The sequence below is a fragment of the Tremella mesenterica genome (genome assembly GCF_000271645.1).
Source record: "Tremella mesenterica DSM 1558 unplaced genomic scaffold TREMEscaffold_10, whole genome shotgun sequence".
Lineage (NCBI taxonomy): Eukaryota > Fungi > Basidiomycota > Tremellomycetes > Tremellales > Tremellaceae > Tremella > Tremella mesenterica.
The window spans coordinates 510,322-537,060 of NW_006711234.1; the positions used below are offsets into that span (position 1 = coordinate 510,322).

Below are 26,739 nucleotides of genomic sequence, written 5' to 3' on the forward strand. Positions count from 1 at the left end.
TCGAATCGAACCAAAAACCCAAAGACGTTATCGAAAAATTATGGGAGGATAATTGGGATGATGATGATCAAGAAGATGAATTTTGTAAACGCCTTCGGTAGGTGAAATTCACTTAGCACATCTGTTCTCATCACTTGCCTAGGTGCTGTTCATCTGTCCATTATCTCTTCATCTTCATTTTCTCAGTATCAAATTTTTCATCGTTTATATTCTATCCGTGGCTGTTCTGGTGCGGTGACGAGATTTCACAGAACTTCTCAGATCAAGGACGAAGTCTCTAGCAGTGATCATATGAGCTCCTTACTCCAAAGACCATATACGCTGGGGAGCGACCATGTATGCGGAGGGTGGAAACATATTGACAAAGCAGTACCGCGGTCAAAGATACTTCCGCTCCCTCCGCTCCTAAACCTATATAAACCCCCAATCTCCTTTGTGATATGAGTAAAGATTATGCATTACGTTCGACATCAAGACAATTCCCTCTTATCCTTGTGAATATGCTACATCAATAGATCTCTTCCTTTAATCCAACGAATCCCTCCTCATCTCTTCATCCTCTGTCTATACGCCTCCATCTCTTTCCTAGCGTCCTCCTCATCTATCTTTTCTTCCTCTTCCAATCTTCTCCTGTCCGCTTCTTCTTCTTCTCTCTCTTTCACCTCCAACTCTCCGCTCTGCATTTTCTCCCTCATCACATCTTTCACACCTTTCTGCTCGTCGCCCGACTTCATACTGATCACCGGATTTCTCTCCATTCTTTCGAATAACACGAATAACCTCTCTGCCTCACTCTCTTTCTCTTCCTGAGTCATATCATCGAGTGAAGTATCGTCATCGCGTCGAAGTGAGGTGATGGGATTTCTTTCCTCTTGCACGGCCCGTTTGGATGGAGATCCCGGCTTTTTCGGTGATATCGAGGTCGTTTTAAAAAATGGTTTGGTCTCGACATTCAATTTTGTTGGTTCAGGGAGAGGAGTGATACGGCCTGGAGGAGGCTCGGTAATGCCTTTTCGGAAGAGCAACCCCGCAGCGTTGCCGTATCCTATCTCAGCGCATAGTTCAGAAGCTGGAGTGTCAGCCCTGGCAAACCCCATATGAACCGGGGACAGGTCCGAATGGCACAGTGAGAGTCGGGCCAATTGAGGGTCTTCGAGAGATAACTTACCGTTTGAATCACAGATCGACCACATCATCTCACCCGCCGTATCACGACATTGAGGGTTCAAAGTGCTTTGCATCAACCTCAGGATCGCTCCCAAGACCGAGTGTCTCTTCTCCAACGGCCCAGCTTCAGGTGAACGGTCCCTCAACATCAGCCATGATTATACAATGACAAGCGATGACTCACAGGCTCGTGGGAAGAAGTGTGTCTCTGAAATACGTCTTTGTAGGTGAACTTCCATCCGTCGCACGAGCAATCAGCAACAAAAGTGGAGGTAACTGCTCGTCCAAAATCAAACCCTTTGGTAGTTCTCCATCAGGTGCTTTCCCCTCTGGAAGCCAGCTATTCACAAAGGTGGTCAGAATCTTCATAAGCCTCCTGCCCAATGCCGTCTCATCCGTCTTCATCGGTGGTAGCAAAGTCACTCTTTCTCTTCGGACATGTGTTGGCGAAGGCGCGGGAGAGCGTACTTTGCCTTGTGTGCTAGAAGAGGCACTTGATGTTGAGTCGGAAGAAGACTTGCGGGGGTTGGCGATTGTGTAAACTGTGTTCGAGGACATTGACGAGAATTTGTTGAACAACGAACGGACGGTTGTACCGGATGGAGAAGTGGCAGGAGGTGGGTTAGGGATCGATTGCCATTTGTTGAGCAAAGTTGATGAGAAAGGTATGGAGAGTAAGACGTGGATTGTATGACTTAAAGGGGGTGAAAGGTCGTTGAACGGAATTTCATGTAGGAGACATAATGCTGGCCAAAGTAGTCTGATGATCAGTTAAGTGGAATCGACTGAGGAAGGGGTGGCTCACGACTCCAATCGACTGTCCCAGGGGTCATGTTCAGACGTTGTCCGGCGTGGAAAAAATCTGATCACATTGTTGGCTAGTTTGAGTAGCTCGCTCAACGCGGCGAAATTACTCTGCTGTGGGGGGACGGATGTCAGATGCTATGCATCAGTCAACATAAGTCAGAGAGGCAGGATACTCACATATACCAGACTCGACACCAAATCTTCCTTAACGACCATCGTTTCCACAGCTTCTTTCCGGTCGAGGGTGATGAGGAAGCCTATTCTCCCGAGCAGAAATAATCTGTCCGGACTGTCGAACTCGACCTCCAATTCTCCATCCCATGCCCGACCTGCTAAAGCTTTGGCAACGATCAAAGCACCATCCGCTCTGCTGAAATTCTCTCGACCCTCAGCATGAAGTACCAGTAAATTCGCCAAGATCCTCAGAGCTTCTAGAGCGGTGGGCGATGTCGGACTGCGAACCACTGGAGCGAGCAGAGATTTCCGAGGGGGACCGGGTAGAGAGGTATGATAGAGAATAGTTTGGAGATTCTCAGGAGTGTACATGATCTCCGAACCGACTGGGTTACGTCCCAACGATTTGACCGCTGTCAGACATGATAGATATACTGTTATCATCAGCTGAAGTCTACGAGGCATCGAAAGTGCTCACAATCATCTGGCCATTGTGTCCATACGGCTGCTTCGACAGGTCGAAGATCCTCTAGTAAAGCTTCGAGGTATAAAGTCCTTTCACTTGGATGTATTTGTGTAGGCGCAGCTACGACGTCATCACCCGTTCATCATTAGTCGAGTGTGGGCGTACCATTGATCACCTCTTCAAGACTTGATCGGACGAAAGCGGCAGTCTTGACATGCCCTCTACCTGGTATGGTAGAGTAAGACACTGCTAGAAGAGATCTTAAGACTGCTCTTGTATCTTCGCTAGATCGAGGTGGTGAGGTAGGCTGCTTGGTACTCATCGCCACGTTCTCGGCTATGGGTGACTAGCTCTTGGGATGTCTGTGAGATGCCAGAGGATGACAGCGGATGAAGGCTGGAGGGAACACTGCCGTCACCTGACACTTTCACTGAGCGAAGCTAGGTGGAAGAGGTATGACGAAGAATGGAAGAGAGGGAGAGGGTATAATAAGAAAAGTTTCACATGGATGGAGTGATGATGGGTAGGGCATAACGGCGGAGACAGGAGAGGGAGGGGGTTGAAACGCATCAGACGGGCCAAAGAAAGGCCTGTGCGTCAACGGAGCCCCACAATGGCATTCCATCCGTCCCTCTGCTTGGTCGGTTCTGGTATGTGTTACATGTTACAACACTTTGAGGGTATCATTAGTTCGTTTCGGGCGTATGGATGCATGTGGTCCATCGTGGTTCAGAGCAAAAGAAGTCATTGTGAGGTGTGCGAAACGTCCTTTGAGGGAGAGAAAGCATGGACGCTTCCATACGGGACGGCTTCCATGGGTTAATCTCAAATCTGGCTAGACTCGCAATGTATCAATCTCACCAACATGAACGGTACTCTATTCGTACTCCGTGTACTATGTCTATATTGAGAAACGAGACTTCCATCTCTCGTGAGTGACATCATACACGACTGGCGTGATAGAGGTAAAGTGCATGCTGATCATAACCGCAAAACGGCGCAGAGCATGTCAAGTGCATAGCGTAACGCACGAATGCCAACTCCTTGTTGAGTACGATCGACAGGCTATCTTATCTTTCTCCTTTCTGCCGATACACAGGAGTAGGGATCTCGGAAGCGGGAGGGAAATGGTAGATCCGAGATCTCCAGCCATCTGCGATATCTGCAGCCTACCAGGCAGTCGTGACTCTACTTCACTCTTTATCTCTGTCTTGGCCGGAAAACGACTCCGTGATATTCGCAAGGGTCAGCAGCCTAGCAGCCGACGATGCATGGGGCAAGCATCGGAAATGTCGCCGGAGACATGACTGCCCTCATCATCTCGAAACAGTGACTTGGGGAGCTAGTTGATTTATGTAACGTAGCTAGCGCTTTATGGTAGTTATGTATCCGTCAATGTGTGGTCAAGACGACCAGGTCCATCGTTGACGACATGTTCTTTAGGCCAAAGATCATTGATCATTGACAGATCGACCTGTGACCAGGAGATTGAGGAACACACCATGTCACGGGTTCTCGAGGCACCATCGCTAAAGGACGTCGTCTGACTCGGAAACCGCTTCCGAGATCCAGTAGAAAATCGCGCTTTGCTGATCGAAACCGAGGTCCAATAGCTGCGAACCGCAAAAGTCATGGAATTTTCTCGGTCAGCGGTCATCTCGGGCATCCTTACTTCGGTTTCGGTTGGCGCCTCCTTCCTGCGGCCTGCGGCTGAGAATACATACATCGACCTTCCAGCCACATCCGAGCATGTAAATCTGCGACTGACTATGTATGGTGCATGCGATATCGGCCCGGTCACTCGGCCGCAAGAGTGAAAAATCGATAGGGAATGCGTAGACTTGAGCGGAGAATTGACTGGTGAGGAAATTCGTAATGGGAGGGGAGGAACGAGAGGGAGAAAATTGGGAAAAATTGAGCGCAAGATGGAATATTCGATCGGATGCGGCGTGGGAGGAGAGCGAGGAGTTAACCGGGTCAAGCCATCCGACGTCATCTTGCTTAGCCAAAAAATCTCGAAAGTGGAAAATCAGAGGTGTTTGTCTCTCAACCCAAAGGCTCGGCATAACTATGCCGACTGGTTTTCCACTGTTAATTCTCCTTCTTTACAGTTGTGTCCTCGTTCCCTCCCACCCCCTCTTCACCCATCCCCACCCGTCTCACACCCTCTACTTCCCACTTGGTGACCTGAGTGGCAGTCAAGACATTCTTGAATAGGAGGAGAGAAAGACTGTGTTGACCCTGAGCGTCCGAGGCTATTTCCCGCCTCCCCCCTTTGCGGCCGCTCAAACCCGTCGACCAACCCCCTTTGAGTAAAGGCGTCGTCGTATCTCCACCACAAACTCTCTCTTTTTTTTTTCTACCTCTCATTCACCTTCTTCATCTTTCTGGCGACACTGTCGTTGATCTCTTCCTTCACGACCACCTCTCAACTCCATATCCTTCCGTCTCTTCGAGTGAAACGTCGGTGGCGGTCAGCAACCGTGCTACAGGGATATTTCTCTTGTAAGAAAAATCCCGCACGACCGTTAGCGGCCAGACGCAAACAACCCCTCCCTTGTTTTCATTTATCATCTCCGACTCTTTTTTTAAACACCTGTCTTATCCTCTTTCCTCTTTAATTTCTTTCTTCACATCTATCCTTCTTCCATCTACCTAACTCTCACATCTACATCCATCATGTCCGACCCAGAGAAGGTGGGCGAGGAAATCCCCACAAAGTGAGTGTTTGTTTACGTTCTCCTCTCTCCACTTTGCTCTCCTCTGTTTCACAACCACCCCCCACTCTTCCGATGTAACGCTTGCTGATGAAATAGAGAGTCATCGGTTGAGAACAAAGTCTCCGGTGATGCACCTGGTAGGGCTTCTTGCATCCCATCATGAATATCGCTGATTGAGTAAGCAATGGACGAGGCGCCCGAGAAGAAGAAGCGCGAGTACAAAGAGATGGAGGAGAAACATACCGGTGATCAACATGCCAAAGTTGACATGAACACTGTCAGTCTACTCCATCGCAGTCTCGCCATGTCTGACAACCAGATCCAATTGACTGCTTCCGACCTGTATGACAAAGACAAGGTCGACATTGAGCACATCGTCATGGAGGAGGTCCTTCAACTCCTTCAATGTGACGAGGGTGGTCTTACCGAGGCTGAGGCTCAAAATCGTATCGGCATTTTCGGACCCAATAAATTGGAAGAAAAGAAAGAAAAGTGAGCGCTTCGAGTCATTCTCCAGTTGCGCCGCTGACATGCAGTGTCTTATTACAGTTCCTTTCCTTCATGTGGAACCCCCTTTCCTGGGTCATGGAGGGTGCCGCCCTCGTCGCCATCGCTTTGTCAAATGGTGGAGGTACCCCTCCCGATTGGCAAGATTTCGTCGGTATCGTTCTCCTTCTGTTGATCAACTCTACCATCGGTTTCGTCGAAGAACGTAACGCTGGTAATGCCGTCAAAGCTCTTATGGACTCTCTTGCCCCCAAGGCCCGTGTCAAGCGTGACGGTGTGTGGCGAGAAGTCGAATCTTCCGAACTCGTGCCCGGTGATCTCGTTGCATTCAAGCACGGTGATGTCTGTCCCGCCGACTGTCGATTGACCGAAGCCATTGATGTCTCGTGAGTGCCACGTAGCTGAAGTCGATCTTTGCTTACCATCAGTATGGACCAAGCAGCTCTTACCGGAGAGTCCCTCCCTTCCGGCAAAAAGCTCGGTGACGAATGTTTCTCTGGGTCTACTTGTAAACAGGGTGAGGCCGAGGGTATCGTCATCTCCACTGGTCCCAACACTTTTTTCGGTCGCGCTGCAACTCTCGTCGGTCAGGACAACGACCAAGTTGGTCACTTGCAGATGGTTCTCGCCCGTATTGGTACTTTCTGTCTCGTCTCCATCGGCCTCTTCGTCTTGCTCGAGATCCTCATCTTGTACGCCGACTTCCGATACTCTTACCGTCGTGGTCTCAACAACATTCTGGTCCTCTTGATCGGTGGTATTCCCATTGCTATGCCTACCGTGTTGTCTGTCACCCTTGCCGTCGGTGCGCAACAGCTCGCCAAGCACAAGGCCATCGTCACCCGTATCACTGCCATCGAAGAGCTTGCCGGTGTTACCATCCTTTGCTCAGACAAGACCGGTACATTGACCACCAACAAGCTCACCATTGACAAGGAGAACGTCAAATGCTATTCGACCTTTGACGTAGAGGGTGTGTGTCTGCTCGCTGCCTACGCCAGTCGTACCGAAAACCAGGATGCCATTGATGGCTGTGTCGTTGGAACTCTTTCGGATCCTGCTCTTGCCCGCAAAAACATGAAGCTCCTCGATTTCAAGCCTTTCAACCCCGTCGACAAGCGTACCGAAATCACCTACCTCGACGAGGCTGACGGCAAGCTCAAGCGTGCCACCAAAGGTATGACTGGTATCATCATCGAACTTTGCACTCGTGACAAGACCAACGAACTTGAAGACAAACTTGAAGCCGATGTGGAAGAATTCGCTCGCCGTGGTCTCCGTGCCCTCGCCGTCGCCTATGAGGACGTTTTGGGCTCGGAGAAGGACTCTCCCGGGTCTGGTTTCGCGCTTGTTGGTCTGCTCTCCATCTTTGACCCTCCTCGTTCAGACACGAAACAGACTATCGACGATGCCATGGCTCTCGGTGTCAAGGTCAAGATGGTCACCGGCGATCAACTTGCCATTGCCAAGGAAACTGGTCGTCGTCTCGGTTTGGGTGATCACATGTACCCTGCTAAAGTGCTCAAGGATGGACCCGAACCCGGCAGCAAGTTCGCCAACCTGGATGAGATGATTATGGACGCCGACGGTTTCGCCGGTGTGTTCCCCGAGCACAAATTCGAAATTGTCAAGCGTATCCAAGGTCTCGGTCATCTTTGTGCCATGACTGGTGACGGTGCGAACGATGCTCCCGCTTTGTCTCGTGCCAACGTTGGTATTGCCGTCGAAGGTGCCACGGACGCTGCCCGTGGTGCTGCCGACATTGTCCTCACTGAGCCCGGTCTTTCTACCATCGTTCACGCTATCTACGGTTCTCGTGTCATCTTCCAACGTATGAGGAATTACGCCGTCTACGCTTGTGCCGTCACCATCCGTATCGTTCTCTGCTTCGCCATCATGGCCTTTGCTTGGAAATTCGACTTCCCGTCATTCATGATTCTTATCATTGCGGTTCTCAACGACGGTACCATCATGACGCTCTCGCTCGACCGAGTGTTGCCTTCGACCACTCCTGACTCTTGGGATCTCGCCGAGGTGTTCGCCTATGGTATTGGATACGGTATCTACCTGACCGGTTCGACCCTTGCTCTCTTCGGCGCAATGCACCACACGACCTTCTTCGAGAGCAAATTCCACGTCAACCCCGTCGGTAAAGATGTCAACGATCCTCAAGCACACATGGTCATCTACCTTCAGGTCGCCATCATCTCTCAGGCTCTTATCTTTGTCACCCGTTCTCACGGTTTCTCCTGGACCGAGCGACCTTCCGTTGCCCTCATGCTCGCCTTCTGCTTGGCCCAGCTTGTCTCTTCTATTATCGCCGGATTCGGTGACTGGGGTTTCACTCAAGTGCACTCTATCTCTGGTGGTTGGATTGGTATCGTCTGGATTTGGAACATTGTTTGGTACTTCCCTCTCGATTTGGTCAAGTTCGCTCTCAAGAGGACGGTCATCGCTGCGCTTCAACGTCGTAAGGCTCGTCGTGCCGCTCCCCCTATCGTCGACGAGAATGGCGAACGTCTTCACCGTACCGCCTCCAGGGTCGAGTCTCTCTACTCGAACCGAACCAACTTCCTTGCTCGTGCTGCCAACCGTCTCAAGGGAAATGCTCATGTCCACATGTCTACGAACGAGTTGCAACGGTGAGTCGAAAGTCTGATCAATATATGAATATAACGCTGACGTATCAGATTCTCTTCGATTCAGGCTCAACAGTCTGGTGCGGCTCTTCAGCGCGCTCACTCGAGACCTGCGCAGGCATAGACGACATCCAACATGATCATCTTTTACATTCGCATCCCCTCATACCTTTGCATCCCTTTTGCCCTGATGGAATCTTTTTCAGTCCGAGAGTCGTGTGCATTCCCTTGCCATAGGGTCATCTTTGTAGAGAACGTCCTCCCTCTGCGTCCCCTCCTTCTTCACTTCACACTACTTCCTTCATGGGACCTATCCCGGTCCCTTGTCATCCTCGGTACTTGTTATCCCTAATCGTCAGTATCGTATTGTCACTGAGCATCGAATGCAGCGAATTAGACATACCTCTGTTGCAAGAATTCATTCCTGCATGTGCACCATCTGTGACATAGCGAGTAGCAATCGGACAGGCGTCGTTCTCCGTCTACGCTGCAATTGCCATCTCGTTCCATCAGAGATCTCTGTATTCTATTTTGTCCCAGTTGACTACTCGTATATTTCGCTGCGTCTGTATGCTTCAAGCTAGCGGCTTGTCTTCTGTTTTGATATTCGCTATGAGAGACGATACATCCCAAGCTTTTATAGGAACTTTTATCGATACTCCCTCTCTTGGTCAATTGCGTATACGTACCAACCATCTCCTCGGTCTGTCCCTCGTCTCCCATGTCTCCTCCGTCTACCCACCCCCCTGATCACCTGACTTCTTCTCTCATCCCTTCTTCTACATGCCCTTCTATGATAAATCATTCCGCATCTCTACTGGCACCGACTCTTTCATCGATCCCTTCGATCCCAATATCACTCTATTGCAGTATACAATCACATAGATCACGCTGAGTGACAGAAGTGAATAAAGAAGGTTACATAACTTCTCTTTCACCTACTCATCTCTCCGAAATACCATCCCAACTGACCCAATTGAGAAATATACCTATACATAACCTTGACAAATATTCATTCCTCTTACCTACTTTCACAGATTTACATCTTCACGCACCTCAATATTTATATGCCGGTACGGGTCTAGATTTACCTTTGATGGAATGGTTAGAGAGGTATACTTATGTAGCCGAGGAAAAGATAGATAATGATTCTCGATTAGCTGAGAAAGTGTATGATACTTTAGTCAGGAGGTTGGTTGATGAAGGAACGGGGAGTGTGGTATTTTTTGGGACTATTGGGGTTGAAGCGAAGTGAGTAGTAGAGTGTTATATATTTATCTCTCACAACATTATCATTTTCATCTCATTACGGTTACTTCCCCGCCCCCCTTCTCCCCTCACATCCACATTCACACACACTTGCATACCTGAGAAATCTTCTCAGCTGCCGGAAATGGACGCTTCGTGATGATTTTTGGGTTGGTGGGGATTATGTCGTGCTTCAACGGGTACTTGTCTGAGTTTTGGAAGGTGGGGAATGGAATGGAAGTTCTCGTTCTGTTCATGTCGGGATGACTTAATGGGTGAATGTGGAATCGAGAGGGAGAGGGAGAAGTTTATTCTATAGCTTGATCTTGGCTCGTAAATTACTCGAAGCAGGGTTAAGAGGATGGGTGGGGAAATTATCTATGGATCAATCACCTGTATGTATTTCACTTCCCCTTTTTACTCCTTCACATTGATCTCTGATACCGTATCACACATGATTCCCGCTCTACTACACTTGTGTTACCGCACCCCGCTGCGAACCTCACTTTCTTCAATTACGGCACCATTCTGAACGATATCTGAAACTGTGCATGTCTCAACAGCTTTGACTGACAACCCATAGCGTCCGACATATGGCGAATCTTCACATACCTCATCTCTTAACTCCTTGTCCACTTTCATCTCCGGAATGGAACAACTCACCTCCTCTTTACCCCCTCATAGAAGACTCGTACAGCCTATCATCACACCGCGGTTTGTCCCCGTTTGCTCGGATGAGTTACTTCATGGGTTGGGAAAACTGGCGAGAGAAGGAGATTATTGGATCACTAGCCATATGTGTGAAAGTAAGGACCAGATGGATTGGGTGGAAGGGAGTCGAGGGAGAAGGGATGAGGAGGTGTTTGATCAGGTGATGTTGTTCTCCTTCATTCATCATCCTGCTTTCCCACCAGTCACCGACATCTGGTGTTAGAGCTCTGGCCAAATATATGCCAAAAGATGCTGGATATTGGAGACGTCTTGAAAGCCCCATCTTCACGTCGATTGCTTTTCGGTGTTCGGTTTCTTAGGAGCATACTAGTTGATAGACGTTGCAACAGAGAGGAAGAGCTGACTAAACGTAGGCCGGTCTGTTAGGCCCAAAAACTATCCAAGCACACGTCACTAGTTTTCCCCCAGATCTCAGAAAGCTGGTCAGAGAGCGTGGTGTGACGGTCGCTCATTGTCCTCTGTAAGCTGAGGTCTTGTGAAGCCACATACTCAGTCAGCTAAGAGATAGGTCAAACGCATATTTCTCCGACTCACAGTTCCCACTTCGAGAGTGAGTCTTCTTCACCCGAATGTCGCCATTCAAAGCTTACATCAGGGCATTGGACGAGGGCATCTCCGTTGGTCTCGGTTCAGATATCGCAGGTGGTTACGCAGTTGGTATCCAGCAATCCATGCGACAATCAGTTATCACCTCTCGACTCAGAGAGAGTTTCAAAAAAGAAGACATCCCATCTGGAAGCCCGAGTGACGGTGGGAAGAGTAAGAGAGTGGATTGGAAAGAAAGTTTGTATGTCGCTACTCGAGGAGGAAAAAAGGCCCTCCAACTCGGAGGATGTTGGGAAGTAGGGATGGAATTCGATGCTCAATTTAGTAAGTCTTATCATCTCATCCCTCTTCCTCTCACCTCCTGTACCATGGCGAGTAAGAACCTCCTCAGAGCTCTGGGAGATGACTGATGGAACAGTAAGAGTGGCCAATGATGACGGTACATCTATCGGATCTCTGGACATGTTCGACCTTCCTGAAGAACCAGACGAGAGATGGTGGGTCGAAGCGATAGAGAAATGGTGGTGTAACGGTACGCCTAGTAACAGGGTAGGAATGTGGGTTCAGGGGAACAGACTTGCATGATCTTCTGATTTTTCCTATTCCGGCAGTCTGTAAGTCAGTGGATCAATCTGGTTTGATCCCCCACGGGGCAAAGGATCGGTTGCTGAGAAACCTACAACTGCGATATCGACATCTAATTTTTCTCTTCTCCTTTTCACCATCTTACCATCGCAACAAGCTCTATCATCGGTGGCAGTGGATTGGTGGGGATAAACGGTCAAACTAGTGAAATATTCTTCTGTGGGGAAATACCGGTCCAGTCAACTTTTGAGGTCCGTGCGAGATTACGGTTCCCACGCTTTCCCCCACCTTTGTATCTCTCGTCATCCACTCTTCCCTTTTCCTCTCTTCTTCTCTTCTGCATTCCACTACTCACACCCTTTTCGATACATCCCCCATCAACTATCAAGTCTATCTGACGTCAATCACAATGGCTCGCAAAGCTACTAAACTTCCAACTCCTGTCTCGTCGTCTCCCCCGTCTACAGAACTCCACACACCTTCCTCGGCGCTCCCCATTTCTTCTGACGTCCCCTTGACAACGGGCAAGAGAATTCGTAAGCCGGTCCAACATTATGGGAAACCCATTAATTCGGATACTATTGAAGATCCTGACGATGATGGGACGGTGGTGACTGAGGAGGATAGTGAAGATGAACAATTTGAGACGCCACCAGATGAGGTTGATGAGGCTGAGGATGACCTCATGGGGGATGGAGATGAGGACGAAGAGGATGATCAACCTGTTAGCCTTTCTCTGTTTCATTCCCATACTCAGTCTGATCTCCCTTCTATCCCTCCCTTATGACCAGAAGAGAGTATCTGCTGATGAGTGAGCAGAAGAGAACTAGAAGTAAAGCTAGTAAAGCGAAAGTAGACAAGAAAACCAAGTCGAAAGCAGCTGTCAAGAAACCTGGCTCGAAAAGCGGCAAAGTAGAAATCGTCGGAAAGCAGAAGGTGTGTCTGCCCCAAATACTGGAATGCTTTGAGCTGACATTGATAGCCCATGGTGATGGTCGATGCGAAGAAAAAGTCTCTCGTGAGTGCTCATCATGATGACGAGATGACTGTGTCGATCTGACTCTATCTCAGACCCGTCTTGCTATGGGCAAACTTCGTACAGCCACTCCGACCGAACCTGATGTCGAGGAAGGTGAACGTGACACGACTCCTGTCATCACGTCAGCATTCAAAGCTCAAATGAAGACGACGAACAAACCTGTGATGGCGAAGAAAGGGGGAGGTATCAAGTTGTTACCTTCTAAAAGTAAACCTATTCATATCAGTAGTCCGGGGAAGAATACCGGGGTGAGGCCAAAACCCCCGAGTAAGCGTAAAGAGACTGCTCAGGCGGTGTCGAGGAAGAAAATGGAGGAGGTGGATGAAGAGGAACTTGAAGCTGACCAGAAGGAGGTGGATGACGAGAAAGTCAAGGAGGATGAGGAGGAGATAGAAGTGGATGAAGAGGTAGCTAGTAATTCGAGGAAAGAAACGAACGAAGAGGAAAAAGCGGAGGACGAGGATGTGAACAACGCAGGAAAAGGAACGAACAAGGAGAAAAAAGCGGATGACGAGATGACAAATGAGGAGGAGGAAGAGGCGAACGACAATAAAGAAGTTGAAGAAGCAGAAGAAGCAGAAGAAGCAGAGACAACTCCTTTCGTAAAGGAAATCGAAGGTGACGCAACCGCTGCGACTTCAGAGGTCGAAGGGCTTTCTCAGATAAACTGCCAAAGTCAGGCTGTGGAGGTCAGTAGAAGTATGGCGACTTAGTATGACGCTGATGGTCAGGAGATGAACGAAGATGGCATTGAAGGTAAAGCAGAAGCCCAAGCGGACCATACCGAAGAAGAGCAGTCAGAGCTCGAATCTGTTTCAGACCAAGCATCTTCTCCTTCATACAGAGAGGAGACTCCTTCCCCTGTGTTCACGAAAACGGTTTGTTACTCCCCATCGTTCTACAAAGTACGTCTTGACTGACCTTGGGCAGAAAGGAAAGAAAGTCCCGAAGGAAAAGATCTTTGAAGAATCTCAACTCCCCTCTCCTGTTGTACGTCTCCTTCACCATCTAAGTCCTATTCAAAACTGAGAATCAGGCGAACGATACGGATGATGATGATGCCTCCTCTCCTAATCCTACACCCAAGTCGTCTCAGGTCAGCTTCTCTCATGTAATTCGAAAGAGATGACGAGCTGACATCAGACCACTCCTCGTAAACGTTCTGCTCCTGAATCTCAAGACACTCCCAATAAGAAGAAACTCGCACCCGCCGAAAAGATCCTTCCCGCACATCGAGTGGCAATTATCAACGCCATGTCCACTCCCAATTATGTCAAAGCTATCGATTTTGTTTCTGTAGCTAAATCCCTATCTGAGGAAGGACTGGCAATCACCACCGCCAAGTTATCCCGACATTGGCGTGAGGTACTCTCGGCCGATTTGAGGAGTATGGTCAATGGGACTTTGGCAAGTAAAGCTTTGAAAAAACAAGGTGGATTGGGTAAAAAAGAACGTATTGCAATTTGGGGTGGGGTCATAAAAGCGTATGAAAAGGCTGAATGGGGGGAAATGGAGCAAGAGACGGGTATCTCCACTACCAAGTTGAAGAGACATTTGCGTGATGTGTTGGATAAGGATGTGAAAAGCTTCATCAATAAGTAGCGAATACTTCAGATTCGTACGTATAGTATTTACAAAGCGATCTGATTCATCAAGAAGTGAACTTGATTCGACATGAGGTTTTCGTCATAGGCATCGGACTCACCGCGAGTAAAAGTCGGAGGGGTGAAATGTATGGATCTGAAGACAATATCATCGTGGAGAAGTGACTCAAAGTGTATGCATCATGTTTCATCGTGACCCCGACTGCATGATGACCTCAAGATAACGGACTTGTCTCAAAAGTGTGAAGATGAAAGTTGGTCAGACTACAATCGTACGTCATTGGCCACAATACTCCATTCGTGTTCGATCTTTCCTGTCTGAATGTCGGTCACACGACTGAGCAAAGACTCTGCGATAGGTCCTAAACCTCGAGGACCGGTGGGAATAGTGATATCTCTTCCGTTGTACCCGATCCTGATGATTCAGCTCAATCTTTCGTATACTCACTTATCGCTTTGACAACCACCTCAGCCTTCACGACGATAAGGGGTAATATGGTAAGCAGGAAAGGGAGAGGTGAAACAGTGAAAGTAGCTCACCTATCTACGACCGAAATCACAGCAGCCGTACCAGTCCCGAACACTTCCGACAAAGTCCCATTCTTCTCCGCCTCTTCCAATTCCCCCATGACCACTTTCCTCTCCGTGACCGTCAAATTATCCGGTAAACCCGGGATCTTTTCCCCCTTGATGTGTCCTCTAGCAAGTGCCAAAACGCTTACGTATCAGCTGTGCACATGTCTTGCATGATAATTAAGGAAACGTACGAATCACGTGTCACACCGGGAAGTACGAGATCTCCCAAAGGTGGGGTAGCCAATTCCACACCTTGATCATCAGCTCTCTCAACTACTAACCAAGATTAAATGAATACGGACCTCCATCAGGTTTTTTGAAAGCGACAAAAAGGTTCATAGTTCCTACCTTTATACGTCAAACTCTGATTGATTTAAGAGTATGCAGAACATACCTCTGTCAGGGCGTCATCTTCACCGAACAACCAAAGATTTTGACTGTAACCTTCTTTGGCAGCTTCACTTTGTGGGACGATACCTGGTCCATAACTATTCATCAATTTATCATTTCGATTGGAAAAAGGGAATGGTAATTCACTTGACACCGAGTTTGTGAGAACCTGTACCACCAGGCCAAGCACGGACGTATTTTTTAGTCGCGAGTAATTGAACGGGTTTGTATCCAGCTATCAAGTCAACGTTCCGTCTCTTCTCATGTCAGTGTGGAAGAGCTCACAAGCATAGTAAGGTCCGACCTGATACATTAGCATGTGCTCGAGAGTGGCGGTAAGGCATGTATGAGGACTTACGGGAGAACAAATGACGAAGAGAAGCGCGTCAGAGTTTGGTCCAACACCCAAGGCGTTCTGAGTACCTATCAATGTAGGACCTACTTATCAGCTTGTATATCTGCACGGAATTGGGAAACTGACGAATGTACAAAGAGTATCCTGGTTCATTTGGGATCCACTCTGAATCTAACATGACCAATTTCTTGATTAACGTTTCCAAAGCTTTTGGATCGAAAGTCTGTTGGTCACCCCATCAGCCAGATACTTCGTTATCCCCAAAAACTCACTGGCAAAGCCGCGCGAGCTGCACTCTATCAAGTAAGCTTAAATATATCAACACGACATGAAGACTTACTCTGTTCAATCGAGCCATGTTCATATCCGGCCTGAACAATCTGACGGTACCATCTTCATTCCTATACGCTTTCATCCCTTCGAATCTGCAAATAAGCTTGATTCTACCATGTTATTGAAACTGACGCTGTGAAAGCATAATGAAGGACGGTACTACTGGGATCCAACTCCAATGGTCGGTCTGATGGTCAGTCCTATCTTACATTCCAAGGAGGAGCACTGTAAACTCACAAGGCCCGATGACCGGAGCTTGCCATCCAGAATTAGAAGACCAGCGAATGGTGAGCATATGGTCGGTGAATGTCCTTCCGAATATAAGTGTTGAAGAAGGTGGACGGATCTTGGGACTGGAAGTAGGTTCAAGTTTCAGCAATGACGGCTGAAGGTCAGTTCTGCGGAATGGACTCAAGTCATTCAACGGTTGAAAATGGCGAACGTTGGTAGGTGTGGGAAGTAAGGAGAGGTCATATCAGAAAAGAAATACATACATCTATATCTGGTAAAGCTATCATCTCACCAGTCATAGGATCTCTAGCCGGTCCACGGGATTTGTATCCCCGCATGAGTCCGAGGGAGGGGGGAAGGGAAGGGAGTTGAGCATGACGGGTACGAAGTGATACTCGAGCGAATGGGAGAAGGGCAGATCGGAGAGAGGCCATACTTTCCACCAACCACCTAGCTGTCAGAAGGTGTCAGGCAAAAGTTTGGTATGGAGGAATGTTGAGTCAATCGGAAAGTCAGTAGGAGCGGAAGCAAATGATGCATCACATGGCATGTGGCCGTTGTCGAATGTGGCGGTTGTCGAATGTGGCGGATGTACGGTATGTATGTATACAATAGTGTGCCTTACTGACAAGCGGACTACCCATCAAGCCAATTTTCCTTTCGCATATGGAATCTCTTCTCACGTCATGCCAAGCGCGGCCAATGTCGATTCTCTGGCTTGCAACATAGTAAAATTGAGGAGGGCTCGGGTTTCCTCCCCATCCTCCTGACCACTGCCAACGACTAACCAATTGGTATCTGGCTTCCGCTCTTCCAACCCCTCCGATGAAGAACCCTCTCCACTCAATGGGCTCGACAGGCGGGGGAGAGTGGTACCAGGTATAGATAAGTGGGCCGACGGCGTTGATGGCTTGCGAGCACCTCCCGAACCCCTGTCAAACATTATTTGCGCCACTAGCATCGAATTAGTCTTAGCAGGCCTCTCCTCGTACAAGCCAAGGGCTAATGATGGACTGGGTGATCCAGATGGGATGTTGAGTGAGTTCTGAGCTGATTGGGAAGACATGTTCATACTTTGTCTGATGTCGTCCGCGGGAAGGTCATCATGGGCTCCTCGATTGAAAGTCAGAGTGGGTGATATGGTTCCGGCTGCGATGTCAAAATCAGGCAAGCTAGTAGAAGACTGACCAGAACATTGCGGGGTTTCAACGTATGTTTGAGTCGGGTCATCAAGCTGAAACTCTCTCTTGCTGGGTAGCTCGTCCCCAAGGTCATTATTCCGAGGTCTTGGAGAGGATGGTGGAGAAGACAGAGAAGACATTGTGTTCCACACTTTTCTTAGATTTGAAGGAGTTTTATAGACTAATAGAGGTCTAAACCCCTTCCCATGCTTACCTGACTTTCTCTCACACTTCTATCAATTCTTCCCACGGGATAGGAAGAGCGTGGGAAAGAAATGGTGCAACCATTGTTCCAAATGGCCTAGAGGTTTCCTATCAGAACTTTCCCATCCCATCTCCACCCCTTCCCATGGTGGAGGTCCGAGAAGCTTCGGACTCGGCCTAGATCTAGTCCGCCGGACGAGATAGGGTGAGAAAATGTCGGAGTTGCTACCTCATGAATGGGGAAAGCATGAGAGAGTTCCCACGGAGGTGTACAACCAGATTCTCTCAATCCCTCGGGTTGGGGATGTTCCCTACCCGCAGTAGTTCTCGTCTTGCATCCTCCACGAGTGGGCGGACCGCTTCCTTCTCTTCTCATCGTTGGTGAGACTCGGCTGACTTTTTTTCGCTCATGTGCAAGTATAACTGTAGAGATATGCATGATTCTCTTCTCATGGTCTCCTACATCCTGACAACTTAGTCCATCACTTTTGGTCCGGGGTGTATAGCGGTGGCCAGTCAGAGAAGTTCACAGGTCTGAGGCTTGGCTCCCCGGGGAGCTCTTCCATTTCCGGGGAAGCCAACTTAGTAGTCGAAACCGCTTGACCAATCGATGGAAGATTGAGACTATCAACAGGGCGAGAAGTAATCAGATCGTGTCTCGTAGCCGGCCTCACCAGTACACCCACGACTTCAACTCCCCTGTAGAGACTCCACTCCCGGTATAATCTAGGATCATGTTGGTTCTGCCTTGATGGGGCAACGGAGACTGCAAAAGGTCCCACTACAATATCACCCGGCCTGGGTTCCCTTCCCCCAATGCTGTCTCTCTCTGAATGATAGCTCTTGTCAAGAGTGACGAACTTTGAGCCGTCGGATCAGTGACACCTCCTGTCGAGAAGTGGGTGGCAACGAGGTCGCCCAGATCACTCGGCCCCTTCAAACTTGTCACATAGACATCTGGATCATTCCCTTCACTCAATTCTAACCACTCATCTGAGTCTGCTTTGACTTGCGGTAGCAGAGGATATTTCTGTCCCATAATCTTGTTCCAGCTGAATAAATCCGATCACTCAGGAGAGAAGCAAATGTTCGGTGAAGGAATGTTTTAGAGGAAGTGGGGTTAGTAGAATCTCCACAATTTCCCACGCTTTCCCCTTCTACAACTCCGAGCTCGTCAATGGAGGAGTCCAGGGTACACAGCCTTCCACTTCGTCATTCCTCCAAGTTCTCATAGACCAGAGAAGCATCTTTCCTGATCATGTCGAGTTCCGACCATTCGATCGGAGCTTGACTGTCCTATTCTCGTCGGGTCATGATCCGTGCGGTTTGGTTTCTCGGAGTTGCATGCTTCAAGTGAGTGCGACCTGTAATTGTAGAAACTAGGACAAGAGAGTGCTAGTATTGAATAGATTCTGTGATAATTGAAACTTCGGATAAATGATGATAACCTGACATGCTCATTGTAAGAAGATGCAAGAGAGCCAAGCTATCTATCTACTTGTCTAGCTATCAGATCGTGCATCTCTTGTTGATCCTATATCTCCTGACTATCAAGCAATTTGCTCAGAGTGTCATCGGTATCTAGTGAGTTCTGGCACTGTATAAACTCCTCTATTCTGCCAAATAGCACTCCTTGTGGCAGATGGGCGACAGGCTTGGTAGCCCTGCCAAAAAGTCCCCTCAGGTTTTCTGCCCCGTACTCTGGGTGTTGCTGTGTCCCACCAGGAGGGTTTACCGGGAGGATGACTATGATCATTATGTTGATTATCCAGGGCCCGGCTTTGCTGCCCGTATCTACTGAGTTTGAAGGTGGTTTGTGAAGGTGAGACTACCGTTTGGTTCCTTTTGGAGGTGGTCCCCCGTGTGCTTTCTCCATCTTGTCTGGTGTGGTTTGTACTCATTCTTATGCCCTTGACTGAATCATCGTCTTGGGCGGGCTGCTTGGGGTGGATGCTGTTGGGATTGTTCCAGGGCTTAGACTCTGCACATTGTGCAAGCCAAGACCCAATAGATATGTCAGTCTGTATGTCAGCAGCTGTATATTCTCTCCTAATGGAGTGCCCGGCTGAAGACATACTTCCCGTCTTCGTCGATTTTATGTCAAGTACGGTAGATACTGTAATGGATCAAAAATCCGTAACACGTGAACGTTACGAGTCTTAGTTGGCGATGGTATGTACTGAGTTGTTGCCGACGATAGATGAGAATATCAGTCAAAGAAAATTGACTAATCTGTTGGATGGGTGGCAAAATCAGTGTAAGAAACAACCCACCATCTCCCAGAACTTTCCTCTCATGATTGAAACTCAGATGGTATGAAAGGAGAAACTTATTCCCTCAACAACTACACGTATTTCGAGCATCGTCAATGGAGCTACATACAATACCAATCCGATTCCTCACCTCGCACGCATCTTTCATGAGATGGTTCTGCATGTTATCAGAAGTTTTCATGAAACTCTTCATCAACGACGTCATGGGCACTTATCCGTTTCTCATATTCTCACATCCACCTCTGTCTCCACACATGTATGTCACTCGTACAATCACTGATCAATGTCCCAATGGACAGGTCAGATTCAAGTACCTAGGCGTCTTGCTTGTTCTTTCCATTCTGATGGAACATTCATTCGACTGACTAGCAGCGCTAGGCTGTCCATATCGAGTGTTGTTTCAGCCGGGGTCGAGCTAGTCATTTGAACGACGGTCTGTGGGTCTGAAACTGTCATCATCGGTCGAGCGGAGGGAGCGTCAGATTTAGGAGGCTTTCGATGACTCCTGGTGCGTGTGGTAGCCTGTTTGGGGTTCTGTGTCCTCCTGGTTTGGTGACCATTTGGTCCTACTGAGTGGGAGTTCTCAGTCCGGGGCACTTTGCCATATTTCTGACCCAAGGCCTGGAGCATGTCCTGGAAGGCTACTGCAGGGAAATCATTAGGTGAAGAGGATGAAGGTGAGTTAGGAAGAGCGGAAGTATCTGCCCTTTCCATTTGAGATGCGGAAGGGTCATCATCAGGCCACTTGACTGGCTGTATCTCCGGTAAGTATAGCCCACCTTCTCTCTTCGCGGACTCCACTCCCGTGAGCCACTGGCTAACTTTGTCATCAGAACTTGTCTCCCCTTCCTTGTCTGGGTGCAAATTTGAGGCAACCGCTGACTCTAACATCTTCTCTGTCTTCGAGTGCCTAGTAGACTTACGGATTGGATCGGTGTCGGTGGCGATTACGAGGGATAGAGTGGGCGCTATGGTCGGATCTTATAAGTAATCGGGTTGAAGCTCCGACGGGTTGTGGGGGCGCGTACGTACATCAATCCACTTCTCTTTCCCCCTCTTCCCTACCCGTCCAAGGCGGAGAACAAATTTCTCAGTCAGTTATAAAATTGTTCTGGCGTCTCCATTCATGATTTCTTAACAGTAAATCAAATCTGATCAATCAGTACGTATTCCCTTCCTTTTTCGGTCGCGGGACTCGAAAAGTATCGAACCATTTTGATCTTCCTTCTCTCCCTTCCCTCTTTCTCTCGTTTCTTCCCCTTCCTTCTCACCTTCCCTCTTTTTCTCCTCTCTCTCCCTCCCCTCTCCCCTACCAATTCGCTCTATATCTTCCCTGTCCCTCTCGCTCGCTCTCATCCCCGTACTTATTTGTCTCGATGGTTGTACTTTCCCCTCATACATCTATCAACTTCCATACCCTCAATTCATCCTCCTCGGACCACCTTGTACTCCAACCTGTAATTGTCGTATCCTTCGGTCGCTCGGGGTCCACTGTACCGTAGAGGAAGAAGCGATTTTAGCCTCATTGTACGAGTCATGTCGTGGGTTCAGAGATCTATCAAATGTGTCAGCTGAAATCACCGGTATTGTTTTTTCAACCTTGACGTCATCGAATGCTTCGACATCGTCTGCACTATCTTGATTCATCACTGAATTGTCTTGAAACACACTTGAACTGAGTGTTTTCTCAGAAGATGCAGCTGGGAAGTCCTCAAAATCCTCTTCTTCAATCCGAGTTAGAGTCTCCTCATCTTCTTCGGGATTGTTTGGATCTCCCCAAGTCGGTACCGATTGCACGGCACCTAACCATTCTTCCATCGAAAATCCAAGCGCTGATTGCCCCTCTGACTGATAAGATGAATCGGCTTCATGACCATCGCGAGTGGTAGGATAGTGTTGAGGATAGTCGGCAGCCTCGTCGGTTTCATTCTTGGAGTCGTAGACAGGCATGGGTCGACTGTTCCCCGACAAGAGGTGGCCATCTTTGTTCTGGAGACTCGTTGCGTTCCAATCCTGCTGGTTCAGGTAACGCGAGTCTTGGGGCTGGTTGGGGTATGTAGGGTTCAGTGAACGTGACGCCGTCAGTGGCCAAGACTCATTATTCGCCGGAATAGAGGAGGGACGACGACCAGTCGTTACGACGGTTTCGTAATTGCCCGTGACAGGATCATATAGCTGTTTCTCACGATATCGGGAGGAGCGATTACCACGTTGATTGCTCATGTTTAATGCCCTGTATGTAAATAGATTGATGGAGTAATTGTAGGGTGAGATTCTATGAGATATCCGCACCGACCTCGAGCCCTTATGGCGTGATACAGCTGACATACGGAGATTGAAGCTCCTTTGACGCCTTGCGTTCAATAGATCCTTTGACATCGAGATACTTGAAACAATGATTCAACATGACGAATGTCTTACATTCAACCAGCGCCATCTAGTCATTGTCCAGATCACCAAAGAGATACCACACCGCCCAAGCGGCGACAACAGTTGCGAAGGCCCATCTATCAGCGGGACGTTTCGAAGAAGAGTGATTACTCACAGTGATTGAGAAGGGCCAAACGAGGTATGGATCTTTCATGAATGGGACGAAAATCATGACGAGAGCCGCTTCGACTGCGATCATAGAGTGGAAAAGACCGTTGATCATAGCTCGCAGAGAAGCTAATCGTCAGTCTCCTTGGCGATGTAGAGAAAGTGATCGAGACTCACGAGGAGCCAGCATGTAACCGATCTCAAGCCCGCTCACCCACTCATAGTCAGCTTTCAGACCGAGGAGAATAACTTGACACCTACCGCCAGAGCTTCACTGATACCTAGCATGGCCGAAGCGGGGAAGTATAGCCACGCGCTCTGCTGTCAGTACGGTCTCGATAATGGTGACATACAAGAGGTGATACGCCGGCCAGGCAGTCGGTGGCGTTATAACCACATGGGGAAGTTTGATATACCTGACATCAGCAAATGTGGCATGGGGAATATCCTGCGACGGGACGTACCGCATGTTGAAGAACCGCACAATATACTGTTGACAATGCAGCAATCAAAAAGCCAGCAACAACTCGTTTAACGAGCCCAAACCGGATCTTCCTCGCTGTCAAATAAGGATACACCCATTTATTCAAAATTGGTAGCTTTCCCGTCAGTGTGACCGTTGGTGCTACAAGTCATGTCTTACAGTGATGACAATGAATAAAGGGTTTCTACAATTAATGTTGTCCTTAAAGTGGCAATATATACACTTACGCAGCTTCGAGGAAATCATTAGGTACCCCCTGTCATAAGTAACAGTACTTATGCCAGTGAGAAGAAAAGCTAACAGATGTTGTCATAGATCCTGTCAAGCTGGTGGTCATAACGATCAAACCTCCGTCCGCGACATTGTAAATGACGAAGAAGAGGAATAACTTGCAGGCTCGGATACATTGTCGTAGCTCGAACACTTCCTTGGATTCATCCTCTGTAAGCTTGATGTGACGAGACAGTAGCCGACGGGCTGTTGAGATATTATCGAGAAGAGCCGAGGCTTTTGGGGTTGGTGATGTGACGAGATGAGGGTGGACTATCCATAACATTGGGGGCATGACTGCAAACACGATCTGATTTTGAGTTTCTACTTGCAGAATTTAACATTGGACTCACCCCCGGAAGTAGGAACGCAAGCCAGTAGCCGACATACTTGAAAGATCAGTAAAACTCACATCACCGACTGATAGTCGATGCTCACCTTCTCGGCAAAGGTAGAACCGATGGCCACAAAGGAACCCAGATTCACACTGGCATAATAAGATGCCATGATGGCTTGTATTGTAGCTATTATCAGCTCTAGATACACTCAAAGGCAATGCTTCTTACCTTCTCGGTCGATTATGACCTTTTCTCCAGATGGTAAAGTGTCCACATAATCTTCGGTGGGAGTGTATTGCTCACCCATGATAGGCACTATATTCGCCTTTATCAAACCTGTGTGTCAGACCTGGTGGAAAGGAACAACGAAGGCGAAAAGGACATACCTATCGAAACACACAAAATCAACATGGCGAATAAAAAGGGACCGAAAGAGTTTCCATTCTGTAACAAACTTGGCAGAGCAGCTGTCATGTCACTTCAAGCATGAACACGATATGAAAGGATATGACATACCGTAGACTAGTAAAAGATGAGAAACAGCTCCCATGGCAGTACCTATGGCTATAGTCTTGAACTTGCCCCATCGAAGATCCGCCAGCAGACCACCGGCCTGAACGTAAGTCAAATCCCGACACAGCTGCAACCAGTGTTGGACAGTTCCGACTCACCAAGGGAGAAGTCCACGCTAATAGAGCCATGACACCGCCTAGAGTAGTGCTGACTTGCAAGCCTTTTCCCAACGCTCCTGGGGTCATCTCACTCCCAGGTGCTGGGGCGCCGGCCCCATTACCTCCCGGGGGCAATGGACGCTGGACGAAGTTCCTAGCTCGTCAGTGAAAGACTGACACTGACCAGAGGATCTCACGCTAGCACATAACCTACTCCATAGTAAGACGCTCTCTCAGCTTACGATCAGCTCACGAGTAGACTGAAAGTCAAGAAGCCGTACCGAACTCGGTCAGACCGACAAACCGAGCAGGCCATGGGACAGGGGCGGGTACTCTTCTGAGACTTTTTGATTCCAAGTCGGATTCTATGTTATCAAAAGGACCTGAAAGACTCGTGATACTGTTGATATCATCTGTATGATTAGTCCATTGTCTAAGAAGAGGGCGCTAACCCACCGTTTTGGGGGAGGTTGTTGACAGCAATGTCTCTGGTAGGAACGAGCTCATACTCTGCTGCCTCATGAGCGGGAGGGGCGAATATGGACTTTAATCGACCTGTCCAGCTGGTGGACATGTCTTGTAGGGAGATGTATACGAAGGAGGAGGAAGGGCATCGAGGTTATACCAGATAGGGTGAAGAGGTGAAGGGTGGGGGAAAGGGCAAAAGTCTGAGTGGGGAAGTCGGAAGTCGTGTGCCCGGATGACCGTGGGACCGATTTCAACATGACATATTTCCTTTTAATCCCTTTCAACTCACATCTCTTTACTAGATACATCTATACAGCACAGTAGTAGAGTAACGTGGACTGACAAGCTGTGAATAGAAATACAAACTCGCTGATGGATATGGACAAGCTACGAATCGCCGTGGTCCGTTTTTATCAATGAGGTAAGTATGACTGGCATCGTTGACCTGCTAGGCCTTGTCAGTCGTTCGGTCCAAACCTTCCGACATCTCGTTGACTGGTAAGCATTTGTCATTTCTTATCCTATGAAGTATCAGTGCATGTGCTAAGAAATGAGAATACCTTCTACGTCTTCGTATACAAATCCGACTCCGACTGACACCTACTCATGATGGATCGAACCCTTATGCTCATGTTGAACCTGATGAATATTTATCGGCTGTACTTAGATTTTGTCAATTTGACAACACTAATGGTGCTACGACGAGTGTAGAGGGTGGGTAAGTGGGGATAGCATCTCTTGAGGACGCCGAGATAAGTTAAGGTGCTTCGAGGTTGAGGGGTTGTGTAAGTGTTTTGAATTTCCTCGCTGACTTTCTCATTCATGACTGATCGGAATGATCATTCTGTCCAGTATACAATACTGACATCATGTTTGAAGTATGTAAACTTACGAGCTGACATAAGTATGACCGTAATGGGCTACATCAACAACAACCGATTATCCAAACAACCATCTAATTCTTCTCCGTTGACCATTTACCTCGCCTCCTTCTCTTCTTTATCCTCCATCCCCCACTCTCAGCCCGAGCTTCAGTCACTATCTTCTTCTTCAACTTCCAGCTCCATTTGAATCTTCAACTCCGACTCATATCCATCTCCCATACCCAATCAAGCTACTCCTACGATACCGATTACTTATACTCTTCATCATCATGCCCACCCTCGACCCCGCATCCACCAACTTCTTAACCCCTTCAGCCCCACCTCACTCCAGACCAACTTCAATAATCTCAACCCATTCGGTGCGTTCCTCTTACTCTTCCATCCGATCATGTCGATCCATCTTCGACGTAGAATTCTCCACCGCCATAGCACATACAATGACAAAGGCACAACCTCGAAAAATGACATTCGCAGAAATCCGAAATCATCATTCAAAAGTAACTATTCCTATTCGACCTGTTACTTTATTACCTTCTTTTCTGGAGAATCCTGATTCTTCTCCACTGTTAAGTAGTCCAGCACCAAGGGAGAATCCAGTTCTCTCTTCTACACCAGAAATTCCAACAGTGTGCCAAGTGGGCGTTGGAAGAGATGGATTAAAGGATAGAAACTCGAGGAGTATGGAGAGGGAAGAGGGAGAAGTGATATCGACGTTAATATTGGGAAATGGGATCAGAACGGATAGAAGAAGTATGATGGATCGTGGTCATCCTCTTAGTCCTAGTCTACTTTCACATCAATCAGTCATTTCACCCAATCCTGGTCCTCATCATTCAGGATTTTTGAAAAATCCCACAGTCGGTCTCTCCATCTTCTCTCCAACTGTGAAACATTCTTCCATCGCTGGCGAAACATCACCTGAAGAAGAAAGTCCCAACCTTCAAGTAGACCCTCTGGTCAATAAGAAATGCCTCGATGTTACTCCAGCTCGATCACAATTCAATCAAGAAGGAAAGCAACATCTTTTCAAAGAAAACCATAATCAATTAATAAAGGACGAACTTCCTGCCGAGAATAAAGTAATCCCTTCGACGCTCTTAAACCCATTTACGAACATACCTTTTCCTCACCCTGAACGTCACTCCTCCGACCCCCTTGCTCCTTTGAGGGAAATATGGAGAGAACTTGAATATCTGGATGAAGATGTTAGGGAGAAGTTAGGAGAGATCAAAGATGATATTGAGGGTATGAGGGAGAAACACAAGGTATGTGGAATTAAGAGTATGAATTAGGTTTTTTTTTTTTTTTG

At 48.2% G+C, this 26,739-nt stretch overlaps 7 protein-coding genes across 7 annotated transcripts in view; 3 read left to right on the plus strand and 4 right to left on the minus strand.

The window, feature by feature from the left end:
• Positions 1–545: 545 nt before the first annotated feature.
• Positions 546–2,741, minus strand: TREMEDRAFT_33211 (uncharacterized protein; the record flags this gene model as incomplete). Its single annotated transcript, XM_007006274.1, has 6 exons — positions 546–1,069; positions 1,169–1,308; positions 1,352–1,913; positions 1,986–2,109; positions 2,152–2,582; positions 2,627–2,741. Coding segments are annotated over 6 exons (1,896 nt in total), but the record flags the coding sequence as incomplete, so codon positions are not given.
• Positions 2,742–4,899: 2,158 nt separating this feature from the next.
• On the plus strand, positions 4,900–8,884 carry TREMEDRAFT_40283 (plasma membrane H+ ATPase). Its single transcript, XM_007006344.1, has 7 exons — positions 4,900–5,334; positions 5,431–5,471; positions 5,517–5,611; positions 5,654–5,826; positions 5,871–6,227; positions 6,270–8,483; positions 8,532–8,884. Exons 1-7 carry the CDS (start codon positions 5,294–5,296, stop codon positions 8,602–8,604), a joined length of 2,994 nt encoding a protein of 997 aa, XP_007006406.1. The 5' UTR covers positions 4,900–5,293; the 3' UTR covers positions 8,605–8,884.
• Positions 8,885–9,092: 208 nt separating this feature from the next.
• Positions 9,093–11,591, plus strand: TREMEDRAFT_33527 (uncharacterized protein; the record flags this gene model as incomplete). The annotated part of the gene is made up of 8 exons (XM_007006328.1): positions 9,093–9,183; positions 9,383–9,731; positions 10,048–10,123; positions 10,312–10,599; positions 10,814–10,920; positions 10,969–11,010; positions 11,056–11,330; positions 11,425–11,591. 8 exons carry the CDS (start codon positions 9,093–9,095, stop codon positions 11,589–11,591), a joined length of 1,395 nt encoding a protein of 464 aa, XP_007006390.1.
• Positions 11,592–14,498: 2,907 nt separating this feature from the next.
• TREMEDRAFT_33395 (uncharacterized protein) lies at positions 14,499–16,457 on the minus strand (the record flags this gene model as incomplete). Its single annotated transcript, XM_007006310.1, has 14 exons — positions 14,499–14,649; positions 14,775–14,951; positions 15,002–15,062; positions 15,113–15,158; positions 15,205–15,298; positions 15,348–15,435; positions 15,486–15,504; positions 15,559–15,638; positions 15,682–15,778; positions 15,828–15,851; positions 15,896–15,980; positions 16,021–16,075; positions 16,126–16,273; positions 16,383–16,457. 14 exons carry the CDS (start codon positions 16,455–16,457, stop codon positions 14,499–14,501), a joined length of 1,200 nt encoding a protein of 399 aa, XP_007006372.1.
• A 1,529-nt stretch (positions 16,458–17,986) lies between these two features.
• On the minus strand, positions 17,987–21,727 carry TREMEDRAFT_64192 (uncharacterized protein; the record flags this gene model as incomplete). Its single annotated transcript, XM_007006458.1, has 9 exons — positions 17,987–18,333; positions 18,366–18,534; positions 19,112–19,525; positions 19,908–19,934; positions 20,144–20,673; positions 20,701–20,745; positions 21,049–21,178; positions 21,227–21,414; positions 21,448–21,727. 9 exons carry the CDS (start codon positions 21,725–21,727, stop codon positions 17,987–17,989), a joined length of 2,130 nt encoding a protein of 709 aa, XP_007006520.1.
• Positions 21,728–22,214: 487 nt separating this feature from the next.
• On the minus strand, positions 22,215–24,652 carry TREMEDRAFT_64193 (uncharacterized protein; the record flags this gene model as incomplete). The annotated part of the gene is made up of 17 exons (XM_007006459.1): positions 22,215–22,444; positions 22,493–22,532; positions 22,577–22,633; positions 22,669–22,731; positions 22,780–22,914; positions 22,959–22,983; positions 23,027–23,055; positions 23,101–23,379; positions 23,423–23,458; positions 23,508–23,593; positions 23,636–23,743; positions 23,794–23,874; positions 23,924–24,020; positions 24,079–24,219; positions 24,276–24,288; positions 24,383–24,491; positions 24,535–24,652. The coding sequence occupies 17 exons, from the start codon at positions 24,650–24,652 to the stop codon at positions 22,215–22,217; spliced, it is 1,647 nt and encodes a 548-aa protein (XP_007006521.1).
• A 1,047-nt stretch (positions 24,653–25,699) lies between these two features.
• The window catches only part of TREMEDRAFT_64194 (uncharacterized protein), a gene marked incomplete at both ends in the record, with an annotated part of 1,372 nt that continues 332 nt past the window's right edge, over positions 25,700–26,739 (plus strand). Inside the window, one exon of the mRNA XM_007006460.1 lies at positions 25,700–26,695. Within this exon, the coding sequence (XP_007006522.1) occupies positions 25,700–26,695 (996 nt within the window). The remainder of the gene's footprint in view (positions 26,696–26,739) is intronic.

Excerpts from the sequence above, each read along its gene's own strand:
- TREMEDRAFT_40283 (XM_007006344.1), top strand. The coding sequence starts at position 5,294 with ATGTCCGACCCAGAGAAGGTGGGCGAGGAAATCCCCACAAA. Across the intron at positions 5,472-5,516 it reads AGTCTCCGGTGATGCACCTG|CAATGGACGAGGCGCCCGAG; the intron begins GTAGGGCTTCTT and ends TGATTGAGTAAG. Across the intron at positions 5,827-5,870 it reads TTGGAAGAAAAGAAAGAAAA|TGTCTTATTACAGTTCCTTT; the intron begins GTGAGCGCTTCG and ends GCTGACATGCAG.